Source organism: Rhopilema esculentum, chromosome 11 (genome assembly GCF_057945365.1).
Source record: "Rhopilema esculentum isolate cy_ngs chromosome 11, ASM5794536v1, whole genome shotgun sequence".
In the NCBI taxonomy this organism is placed as follows: domain Eukaryota; kingdom Metazoa; phylum Cnidaria; class Scyphozoa; order Rhizostomeae; family Rhizostomatidae; genus Rhopilema; species Rhopilema esculentum.
Genome location: NC_142825.1, coordinates 7,625,965 through 7,638,729, shown reverse-complemented (window position 1 = coordinate 7,638,729; position 12,765 = coordinate 7,625,965). Strand labels below are relative to the sequence as shown.

General features: G+C 36.5%; 1 protein-coding gene across 1 annotated transcript; it reads left to right on the top strand.

The window, feature by feature from the left end:
* The first annotated feature begins 1,516 nt into the window (after positions 1 to 1,516).
* On the top strand, positions 1,517 to 10,819 carry LOC135693517 (uncharacterized). The gene is made up of 6 exons (XM_089111232.1): positions 1,517 to 1,609; positions 4,126 to 4,685; positions 4,910 to 5,281; positions 8,107 to 8,679; positions 8,819 to 9,172; positions 9,912 to 10,819. The coding sequence occupies exons 1-5, from the start codon at positions 1,530 to 1,532 to the stop codon at positions 9,166 to 9,168; spliced, it is 1,935 nt and encodes a 644-aa protein (XP_088967358.1). The 5' UTR covers positions 1,517 to 1,529; the 3' UTR covers positions 9,169 to 9,172; positions 9,912 to 10,819.
* Positions 10,820 to 12,765: the final 1,946 nt, after the last annotated feature.

The window sequence follows — 12,765 nt, the reverse complement described above, 5'->3', positions numbered from 1 at the left end:
AATCACATGTATCAATTGTTTCCCACAATGCCTCTACTGCCTTTAGTATGAATAAAATGAAAATGGAAACATAGCCTCTTTCTCTATTGTAATGTCTAATATTCTAATTAACTATTTTGTAAAAGTTGCAAATAGCATGACCAAAAGTATGCCTAGAACACCAAAGTCCCCTCTAAACTAAATTACAGACAGAAATCAAAAATATTTTTTTTCTCGTCACCTACGTAGAGGCTACATCTTTTGAACTTCACAGTATCCTTAAAGAATTTGTAAAAATCTACGGCCTCACGTCTCCCTAGCCCTTGCTCAACCTATCAATCAATTTATTCTTGATGACTCTGGAATAGCCTCTAATTACAGACCTATCTCTCTATTGCCCTTTTTTCAGTAAATTGAACGAGTAATTCATGTACAAAAGACTATGCTTCTTTCTGAACCCCCATGGTCGAAAATAAGGTATCCCTTGCAATTTTGATTCCAGAAAAATCATTCAGTTGTTCTTCGCTTATTAGTACGACTGGAATAATGAGGTCAACTCTTAAAAAAAAGATATGGCCGTTGTATTTTTCTTGATTTACAAAAAGCCTTTGGTGCTGTCAATCACAACATTTTGCTCTCTAAATTAGAACACTATGGTATCACAGGCAATTTTCTCAGATGGTTTCAACCCTATCTATATGATAGAACCCAATTTGTTTTACCTCAAGGTGTACCTTCAGGATCATTACTCGAATACTTTTTTTTTAATGCAAGTTTTCACCAACATTCTACTAATCAACTTATTGTAATGATTTGTTCTTGACTCATAGAAAGATTTTTCAGTATGACGAGATATATTGTGTCAGTGGATCTATCAGTGGCAATCCGAAATTCTCCTTCAAAATATTCGTTTAAATAATATTAAATTTCTATTACAAAAAATTTGAATAGCCAAACTGATTTCTTCAAATTAACCTATATTTTTTCTACGGTTGACTAAAAAAACTAACATGAAATTTCTATACTTTTGCATTACAGATAAATACTCTCTTCGATTAATTTATGATTGTTGAGAGAATTTCCGCTTTTGAATAGTGCCCTGTTTGCGCATGTTTGTTTGTTGAATTGTTATCATTTCCTATGATGTCTAATTTAAAAAACTATCTTTTACATGGTATATACTCTAGTGAATTTACTGGTAAGTGTATATATGTCTACTTGTTAAAGTATATACAGTGGAATTTAGAAAAAATCTGAACTGGTCTAAAAACTTGAAGAGTCCCTGGGAAAATTATATTTAAGAAATGAGTTTAACTTTTCTGGAAATATTAGCCTGATTGTTTTAGATTGGGTTTCCTTAAAAATAATTTTCTTAATGCTCTATGAAAAGTTTTCAGCGGATTCTTCTCTTTCTCTCCAGTGTCCTGCGATAAAAAGAGTAGAATGTGGCAAGTTTTTTCTCTAAAATGTTTTACTGGCTTGGGGTACAAGATTGGTTGACTGACCTCTGCGCAGGAGTACAAGTAATTGACGACAAGGCGCTATTGTGCATGCGCAAGAGGAAAGTAAACCATCCAAACATTGCTGCCGTGAAGAAAACGTGGGAACTTGGAACAAGTGGAAACCCAAGGTATTTTGGACAACTTTATTGATTTAGACATTTCTAATTTAAAGCATGTCATCAATCAACTTGTTTGCACGAAAATTTTAGTTTTAGTTTAGTTGAGAGTAGAGAAAAGAGGGAGACGAGACGGAATAACAAGAGGCTTGACTTGTGGTTGTACATCTCTTGAATTGGTTCTTTACATTTTTAGGAAAGAAAGTGGGGGAGCTTTAGGCCCCCAGCCTATAGACTAATGTATCAAGTGTCTTTAGACATGGACCATGGTAGTGCCGTGGTCAGAAATGTTTACATCTAAAATTATGGAAATACATAAAGTTGTGTTTTTTGCTATGCCTTTATTTGGGATAACTCGTTACACAGTGGAAATCATGTTTAATAGATCAGATAACTCAAGATCATTGCAGGCAAAGTCTAATTTCATTGCTCGGCCGTGCTTACCCTTAGTCAGAACTCTTTCAGGATTGTGGCTCAACCATTGCAAACCATGGCTGGACAATGAGCCCTTGTTAGGTTTTTTTGGGGAGGGGTGCCCTGTGACTCCAAAGACTTGATTGTTGACACTGCAGGTGTGGATCTAGGCCGGTTGCACAGGTTTAAAAAAATCCGGTCAAATTCTGAGAGCTATTTTTTTCTGTAAATCTTGAATTTTTGATCCAAATTTCAATTGCAACAATTGCTGCACTTCTCCCTGACTGACTACAGTTCTTCTGTTTATATACTGAATTGAACCCCCACAAGCATCTTTTATCTCAAAGTATTCAAGGAGTTCAAAATCGAGGAAATCAGTTGCCACTCGATGTGACAATGTGGAGTATGTTATCTATGTGCCAATATTGAAACCGGTGGCTATTGTTTTCTGAAAACCTGTGAAAACCGGTGCCCATATGTTTCCCTTATGCAAGAGAAACCGGTGGCTAAAAAGCATATTCCATATCGATATCGATATCCATAGAATGAAAGTATGGCCGCTTTTAGAACAAAGTCATACAGAATGAAATACGGAGGCAAATAAGAATCTGAGGTTTTGTGTTGAGGGAATAGACTTTCTTTCTCAGAAAAAATCATGAAAAGAATTGAAGTTGCAAGAAGTGGATCAAAGGCCATGCTGAAACGGAGTAAAATTCTGACATATTAGATGAAAATGTGGGCAAATTAATCATATTTAAAAGCTGCTAACCTTATTAGCAACTTTTAGCAATATTTATGGACCAACAACACAGAGCTGTAATGGGGTAAAGCACCCAGAAACTGGTCAAAATTTTGGCTAGATCCACGCCTGCACTGAACGTGTGTCTGCTTTTCTCTCTCATTTCTGTTAATTGGTTCACTATTCTTTTTGCTGAATACAGAATATAATTATGTTTATTTAGTTAGAATATATATGTTTTTCTAATATCATACATTTTTTACAACAAGATTGAATAAGTGTCAGAGGTACTGCTTTTTTCTCAGCCATCCCTTCCCCAAATACCAATCTTGTTCTGGCAGCTCCAGATATATCTGGCTGTCTCATTCAAGTGTCTAGCATATGCTGGTAATAAATTCAAAATTGCTCACAAAGTCTTTAATTTTGATGTAAATCATGGGTGGGCAACCTACGACCTGCGGGCCGGAATCCGGCCTGAGAAGAAAATTTTTGTGGCCCACAAAAGTACTATATTATAAGTTTTTTGGTTTGCAAAGATGATTTTCCGAGGGGCTGCAAGCATTTAATGAAACACATCTATTCAAAATTAGATTATCTAATGTCTTTACAAACCTGAGAATCATTTACAGATTTGTTCACTATCCATTGCCACCAACTCATCCTGCTTAAAGATAGGACAGCAGAATCTTTGAGGTACTGGACAAAAGTTAACAAATGCAGCAAGGGCTAATCTTACTGAGCTAATCTTACTGAGCTCTCTCGTGGCAGCAGGGATTATTATTGTCCCTATTTTGTCATGTCTCAGTTGCTAGTGTGCTGGGGGCTATATTCGATAAATTGTGTTTACGTATATATAAGTGAATGGTCTAAGCTAAAAGGCTGACATTAAACCTTGACTGGTGGTTAATTCTGAACTTCCCTTCTAGGCTGTTTTCTCCAAACCCTGAATGACATCCTTTTTAATTTTGTTTGTTTTTTTTCGAGTTTTTCCTTTTGCACTTACAATTGTTATTGTAACAGTCTTATCTTTAGTTGCAAACTGTCTTATGTAAACAAGAGGTTGGTAATTGTAGTGTATTTAAATTTAAATGATAGTTTTTCATTATTATATTATTATTATCATTTTATTACCACAATTGTTCTTGTTACCTTTAGCCCGCTTAAAAGAAAGGTTTAAAGGATCTGGCCCAGTCTCCAAAAAGGTTGCCCACCCCTGATTTAACAACATTCAAAATCAAAATTTCAACCAATCCTAAGGCTTTTTATGAAAGTGTTCAACACAAAGCTAGTATCAAAATTCATTGCATTCGGCACCAAGGGGATTTGTTCTAAGGGTGGCAAATAGTAAAGCATGACTTTGCCTCTTTTTTACTAGAAAGATGAGTGACAACGCTGCCAAAGAAGGGTTGAGAAAAATTTTTGTTGGTGGTCTGAACAGAAACACCACTGATGAGACATTTAGAGATCATTTCGAGCAGTACGGGGATATTCTTGATTTGATCATAATTAAAGATTCAACCACTAAAAAGTCAAAAGGTTTTGGTTTTGTTACCTTTGACTCAGTTGAAAGTGCAGACAGGGCATTAGAAGATAGGCCACACACAATTGATAACAAAGAAGTAGACATCAAGAGAGCTATTCCCAGAGAGCAGAATACAGATACAGCTCACCAGCGAACTAAAAAGCTGTTTGTTGGTGGATTGCCAGCCATTGCAACGGAAGATGATATAATTTCCCATTTTCATGAGACATATCCTGGAAAAGGCACTGTTGTTAAATGCGAGGTTATTAAAAACAAGGAAACTGGGGCATCTAGGGGATTTGCCTTCCTAGAAATGAGTTCTGAAGATTTCTCTGATCTGGTCATAATTGATAACTGCAGACCTGAAATATGTGGCAAGGTAGTTGAAGTGAAGAAGGCTGAAGACCGTAGAGGTAAGGTTTATTTTCAAATAATGATTTTTCTGAGTCCACTTACTTGGAGAAATATCTCTTTTAAAGTATTCACCATCTTTCACCACTATTTTGACACTTACTTTGCTCCCATTAGTCCTGACTCCTGTTATGTTACCAATCTGCATGTCAGTCTAGTGTTAGAATGTGCAGCCTTCTTTCAAAGTGGTATTGCAATTTATGGATTAATTTTCATTTCCTTAAAGGTGGAGATGGTGGAGGTGGACAGCCACGCAGTGGTGGTCGTGGTGGTTATGCTGGTCGAGGCCATGACTCTTCAAGGTATGATGGAGGAAATCAGAATTTTCATAATGACTACCAAGACTATGGAGGTGATACTTACTCTGGTGGACAAGGAGGCTACCAAAACCAAGGAGGATATGGAAATGTGTTTTATCCAAATGTTGGATATGGTGGAGGTTATGGCCAAATGCAAGGATATGACAATGGTGGGGGGTATGGAAATGCTTACAGTGAATTTGGTGGTAGCTATACCCATACACAGTCTGAATATGGGCCTATGAGAGGTGGAGGAATGAGATGGAGTGGTGGAAATCAACGTGGAGGAAGACCCTATTGATTTCAAGGTATTTGCATTTTAAATTTTTCTGTACTTCATAGACCAATAATATTTGCTTTGTCATCTTTGCAGTAGAAGGGTTTGTGGTTTATCCTCATTTTTCATTTTTTAAGTTATCTGATAATAAGATTTTTGGCTAAAGTTTATATTGATTGAACAATGAATATAATATGCTGTCCGGTATCTTCATTTAACTATGGTTGCACTATATTGTACCTTATAAGAAAGTTTTCTCTGTGCCCTAGAAGTTTTCTAAGGTTAGTTAACCAAATTTATTTTGTTTCATATTCTTTTGACAGGTACTTAATTAAGTGGTTTAGGTGTGTAGGAGGAAGCGGTAGAGCAGGAATTAGGCAGCCATAAGGAGGTCTACAGACTGACTTATCAACACATAAGATATTTCTGGCAAGGCTAGCTAGGAGCTAAGAGGACAAGAGAATGTATACAAGATTTTCAAGCAAGACAGGTTTCTTAGAAAGAAACATATACATCTGATATACCTTCCTTTCGTTTGTGTAATTACACAACATAGTTAATATGTATGGTAGCAGTGATTAAGTAAGTTTAGGTAATTAAGTTAATAGTCCCCAATTGTGGCATTTTTTGGCTTTCTCTAACCAAAGATTTTATTTAACTAGGTACCTTTCTATGCTGTGGTATTTTTTTATAGATGATTCAACTTCTGGTATTTTAAGGTGTAATGATTTATTCATATCTAGTACTAGATTTACAAAGAAATTTTCCAGAAATCATGAGGTTCAATTTCCATGAACTTCTGTTTGGAAAAAACCCCAAGAATACAATCTTGAACTATTAAGAATTTTTATCATTCAGTTTATCTTTTTCACTAGCACTGTATCCGGAGAGCATACTCTGCTCAAACTGCCAGGGCTCACACCACCGAGGGGCCAGGGTGGCCATGTCCCCACTTTTTTGCAAAACAAGTAGTTTTGAAGCTGCAGTAAAAAGGGAAAGAAGCCTTGGTCCACTAGTTTTCCTAGCCTTGACCCCCCCCCCCCCTTCCAAATTTGTGGCATAGGCCCTGTTTTGAAATGAAAAATTTATTAATATGACATCTTTGTCATTTGTGGATTGAAAGGGATGGGTTGGACATACATGTTAGTTTCATAAATTTAAATAGTTCCCCTTATTCCTTGGCATATCAAAAGGGAAAAGGTATTGATGGAATGAAATTGGTCACAAAGTAATCTTGCCCACTTACTGACCCAATAGGTTGTAGTCTAAATGCAATTCTTCCTGCTGCTTTTTGGGGTGACCTACTTTATTGATGCCCTTAAGACTAGATCTGGTTTGTTAAACATTTTTTATGTGCTGTTTAAAGCAGCTTAAGATTAAACATGATTATTTTTCCAATCGTCATGAAAGAATGAATATTGTTGACAAGAGTTTTCCCCTGGAATTAAGCTAGGCCATATATGTATCTTCCATTTGGATCTGCGTAGGGTCCTAGCTTTGTGCTCAAAGGGGTTTTCAGGCCCAACTTGCTGACAAACTGGCTAAGTAATCCGTTATTTGCCAACTCCTTGAAAAATATAAAGTTAAATGAAAATAAATCCTGATGAGTTTGAAAATAAAAACTCCTTTTAACCCCTGAATAATTCCAGGGGGGTTTCGCCCCGCTCCCCAATTGAGATCAATTTTGGCCATCTACTGTGAGTGCAAAAAGCTCACAGTAGATGGTCAAACCGGCCCGTTGTGTCAAATGTAAACAGCCGTGTCTGAGGGTCTAGAAAACTGACCCTTTTCTCCGATATTTGATTCCAATTTGATTCCCCTTTTCTTTGAAGTCAAAGAAAATTTATACCCTTTTTCCTGAAATCAAGTTGTTGAAATAAGGCCAAACAAAAAAAATTGGAAACTATATTAAGATACTATATCATACACCCTTTTTTCTATTTTCTGTGTCCTAGATATATGACAAAATTGAACCCCTTTCTCAGAGATATTGAAGACGGGTGCTTACACTTGACAATAAGAGTCGACCCGCCGGGCAAACCGGACGGTCACGTTTTCTCCTAACTAACTTCTTTTGACCCATGTTTGAACCTAATCAATATCACTGATATTTGTAAACTTTAATGAATTCTACACGGAATATTTTCTGAATTTCAAGTAAGGAATGAAACTGTTGGAATAGTGATAAACAAAACTGCCCAATGGAGCATAACAGACACCTGTCATTCCCATGTGTTCCAAAACGTGTTTGTTTCGCAAGGCATTTTGGGTTGTAATAGACCAATGAAATCGTTACATTCATATTCTTTTGTTGCGATCAGCCAATTAAATTCGTAGTTGCAAATCGCATGTTCTGTACAATGCGTGGGGACGAAGATTCGTTCTCTTCATCTTTTATTGCTCAACGGAGGAAGGCGCTGGTAAATATTCTACGAAGGTAGGTTGATTTGTTCTAACAGACTCCATGTTTTCGTCGCTATAGATATATTTTGTTTCTTTTCCACTTTGTAGTTTTCAATTGTGTATGAATTGCTATTTGGAACAGATTAAACGTATATTCACTGTTGGCCTATTGGTTCTTGCTAGTAGCGAAGGTCTTATATTCTTCGAAGCCCTTAATAGTTCAAATATTTCTGGCTAAGTTTGTGTCAACAAAAATTCCGCAGCTCAAACCCTACTTGTAACTTAGTGTTATGATGTCTATGTTAGTTGAAACTAAAATTAACTCTTAACATTAAGTGATCAAAATTCGGGCAGGCAACAAGTCTGGCTGGAATGCCGTCCATTTTTCATTGATTCTATTGTTATCGTCTGGTCAGTTTTAATATGTGGTAATCCATCATTTAGTCAAAATGGGTGAAAATGGTGATATGTTGGAAAAGGAAGCCCTGAGAAAGCTGTTTGTTGGTGGACTAGACAGAAATACCAGCGATGAAACCTTCCGGCAACATTTCGAAAAATATGGAAACATTGTCGACTTAGTCATTATTAGAGATAAGAATACACAAGAATCAAAAGGATTTGGGTTTGTTACCTTCGACTCTTCTTTTGCCGTGAAAGAAGCTCTAGACAATAGACCACACGTCATTGACGAGAGGACTGTGGAAGTAAAGCGGGCAATACCAAGAGAGGATAACACACAGACGGCACACCAGAGAACGAAAAAGTTGTTTATTGGAGGTTTACCCGCTAATATTACTGAAGATGATATCACCAACTACATTCATGAAAATTATGCGGCACATGGCAGAGTTGAAAAGTGTGACTTGATCAGAAACAAGGAAACCAATGAGGTTAAAGGATTTGGATTTTTGGAATTGGACAATGAAGATATGGCAGATGTTATTATTATCACTGAACCAAAACCAATTGTAGCTGGAAAGAAAATTGAGATAAAGAAGTGCGAGGAGAGAGGAGCAGGTAAAATGTTTGAATCTGTATATATTTGTATTTTTCTGAAATTATTCTGAAAAGTTCCTCATAGTTGCAAAATTCCTTTTTTACTTTGGTATAAACTTTCTGTTATTATGTAATTTGCTAACAATGTTTATCCTTACAGGAGGTGGCCGCGGTGGTGCTGCAGGTGGGATGCGTGGTAGAGGAGGAAGAGGTGGAAGCAGAGGTGGACGTGGGGGATATGGTAGTGACAGGGGTGGAAACCAATCTGGTGGAGGCTACTGGGGTGGAGTTGGAAGCAATACTGGAGGTAACATGTATGGAGGTTATGGACAAGGAGGAATGTATGGCTCAAGTGGGTATGGTCAAGACTACAATGCTGCATTCAACAACTATGGTAGCTATGGTGGTGGATATGGTGCCTATGACCAATCTGCTTATGGACAACAGAGTTTTGGGGGTGCTGGTGGACGTGGTGGTGGTAGGGGTGGTGGTAGATATCGCCCTTACTAATCAAGTGAGTATATAATTAAGCCACTTTTTGCATGCATTTTATATTCTTAAACATAACAGCAATTGCTTAAACATAACGGCATGGTTAAGCTTGCATTTTTCTCTGATGGTTTGCATTTTCCCAGTATGCAGAGCATGGCAACAATGCCCTTAAAATGCAGACAAGGTATTGCTTGGCACACCTAAAACTAGATCTGTATACTAAATTTTAAATATATTTGAAATTTTGATAGTGCTGGTGCACCTGGTACTTTTGTATGATTTTTATGAATTGGCTGTGAGTTATATATGAAAGCCTAAGTAAACATAACAACTAGCCAAGAATAAGCATGATGCACTTTCTTTGACTAGTGGTATTGCTGAAGCTCTTGACAAGTTGCTTGTAAAAGTCAATTTTATCACCTAAACACTTTATTCATCAGTTAGAGATGTGCTTTGGTAAATGAACTTTATCTTTGCAGTTTTCACATCAATCTATTTTTTAATTTTCAGTTCTAGGTGTTATGTTTTCAGGTGTTGTTCAAATGCTATTCACATTAATCAATTTGATAATGTTCAATTTCAGGTTTCCTTGCCTCTTTTTCTTAATGTTTATTCCAGAAGCTTTCCAATGCTGCTATTTTCATATTTTGTGACTTGCATCCTGAACTTTCAGTTGAAGCAAGAAGCTTTTGCAGAGCTTATTTTATGCTCGCACTTTTTAGGCCAATCTCTGATATTTGTTTATTTGTATTCTTCACCAGGTAGACTTAGTGGCTTAGGTGTTAAAACAGGCTACAATGACTTACTAAAGCAGAATTATTATCAATCAAGAAACTTCAGCAAGTCAGGCAGGCCTAGATGTATTTTACCAACATACTTGCCTAGAAGTAACTTCTCTGCATTAGCTGATAGGATAGCCAATCCTAGAAGTCCAGTTGAAAGTATTTGAAGCATTCTGCAACAGAGAAGCATAGGATAAGCAGGAAGGAAGTTCACATCTATCTAACCTTTAGAACATTCTAGATTTTACCTCATTATATGAACTTGTATTATAGTTTCTTTGTGCTTTGTATAAGTGTTTGGTTCTGTAAATGATTACTCTTTCTTTGGTCTTTATACTCTATACTGAGTTTCTCATAGACTTGCAAAATTTGCTAGCCTGCAATTTCAAGGTAGTGTCACAAGGCAATTTACTTTAACGCTAGTGCCTTTAAACTTCATTATTGGTGGTTTGTACTTAAGTCAGGCTAGGTTTATTGTTTTGATAAAAGTTCATAGATGGAGAGAAGAGACAAGCTATTGTTAATGATTTAAGTTGGCAGATGTGACAATTAGAAGTCTGCAAATGTATTGATTGGAAGAATCATCTAGACGTTGATGTAGAATAAACATGCATTGCTAAGAAGGGTTTGAATTGTTTTGTAAAGTTTCCTTTCCAAAAATGCAACTGTGGTGACTGAACACAAGGACTAGGATAATGGACAGGGTCCACTTTTCTTTATTGACATTTTGGTCACAGTAAGCTGCTATGTACTGGAAATGAATTGAAGATCGACAGAATGGCTCAGTCCTGATGATGTATCAAAATGATTATTTTGATATTGAGAAGAACCATGATGGAACTCGCTTTGTGTCTTCATTTGCTATTTTTTATTACATTGATTTTGAATGCCAGTGTTGTTTCTTTGCATTGTCTTTGACATTTCTGAACTTATAATGAACTTTGACAGTTTTGTAGTTATTGTTGCATTAATCTGTTCACAAGTTTCAAAATTTACCCAAGCTTCACAACATTTAAACCCTAATGTCTGTTGTCTTGTTGGAGCCTTTACTTCCAAAAGTGGAGGCATGCAGAGAAAATTTCTTTACGAATGAGAGGCAGAATACCTTGTACACTAGCTTTTTTGCTGTTGTTGTGCTAGATGACTTAAATTTAAGAGAGTGCACAAGATTTTTTTGAAAACAGAGATATTGGTCAGCTTGTCATAAAATTAAATGGGATTTATCTTTAGCTTGTCTACCATCTGTTTGGGCCACGCACATCTGAAATCTGTTGCTTTCAATCCAGGTATATCTATGTACCATGTGACACCATATATAAGTTTTTTGAATGTCACTATTGGATTAAGAAGGTAAGTCTATTCTAGGACCCATGAATGTTGTGAATAGTATCTTAGTAAAAACCTGGTATTGTTTTTCTCTTGATTTTTGACAACTTCATCCATGAAGCACCTCATCTTTTGTTTGGACACTTCTTCTGGCCTACATAAAACAGACATCGCACAGACTCGTCTAAAAAGTTGTTTTTGGAAGTTTCTGGTTTGGCTTCAACAGAACATGAAGCAATGTAATGATAGGATGATAGACGTTATTGACTGTAAGCGTTACAGGCGCATTGATTTTCGAAATACGAATCTTTTACAAGAGCTTTGAATTGACTTTAGATCCCAAAACCGAATTGCTTTTATACCACGACTCGTAGTTTGACCTTTGGAACAGATGGAGTATCAATTTTTCGAAATTTATAGCCTTTTGGAGAAAGTAGTCTTTCATTAAGGCTGGATTCAAGTTGTGCGGAGTTTCGGAAACTGATAGTGCTAGCAGCCGGATGGAGTTAATATGAATTGTAGTAGGTTTAGCCCTGGGAAGCATTCAGGACATTGACAAACGAGTGGTCGGTCAAAGGGTCAAAGAATTTCTACAGGCCGTAAAAATATCAGCTCATTTTCAAAGGACGCAAAAATATATAAATGCTACTTTTATATTTTACCCAAAAATATCACAAATTGTAATTTCAGAAGAGATAGTATGAAATGGCTGTAGCAATGTAACTTCCAAAGAGTATGGCCACGTGACTTGCAATGGGTAAAAAAATCTCAGCCGGTTAACAATACATTGATTCAGATATGGAAATCTCACAAAACCTCAAAAATATCAGTGTTTCTAAACTTGATACTTGGGAATATCACAATTGTATCTATTGTTTTTGTAGGACCCAAAAATATCATTTCTGATAAATATTTAACCCAAAAATATCACTTTGGGTGAGCACTTGACCCAAAATATCGGACTGACCCCTGTATGTCTATGTGCTGAATGCCCCCCTGGGAGATTTAGCCTTGACTAGAAGTTTGGAATGCATTAACTACACACATTTCGGACAAATATCTTTACGAAATTTGGTCACGATGAAATTTTTGCATTTAAGATTTTTGAAAATTCGCATAGAAAAACTCTTACATGAGGTTAGGAATGGAATTGATGTATCCTTTTTATTTTAATGTCAACTACGTCCTTTTCCTCATTTACAACTTTTCGATATTTACCGTTGACATCATCATCATCATCATTGTTGGCTCTTGAACTAACTTCATTGTTCAATAAAAATAGTTCTTAGTTGAGTAGCGAGAGGGAGGCAAGAGGGATAGGTGCCCCCCCCCCCCGTGGCACAAAATATATTTGAAAAAGGGCGCTTTCTTGTCACCACGAAATTCTGAAAAGTTGTCCGAAATGTTTTTCGACGAAGTTTATCCGCCGAAAATTTATCTGACGAAAATTTTTGTTGTTAATGTACGATGAAGTGTATTCTGAGAAGGCTAATTGTAGCAGGCACCG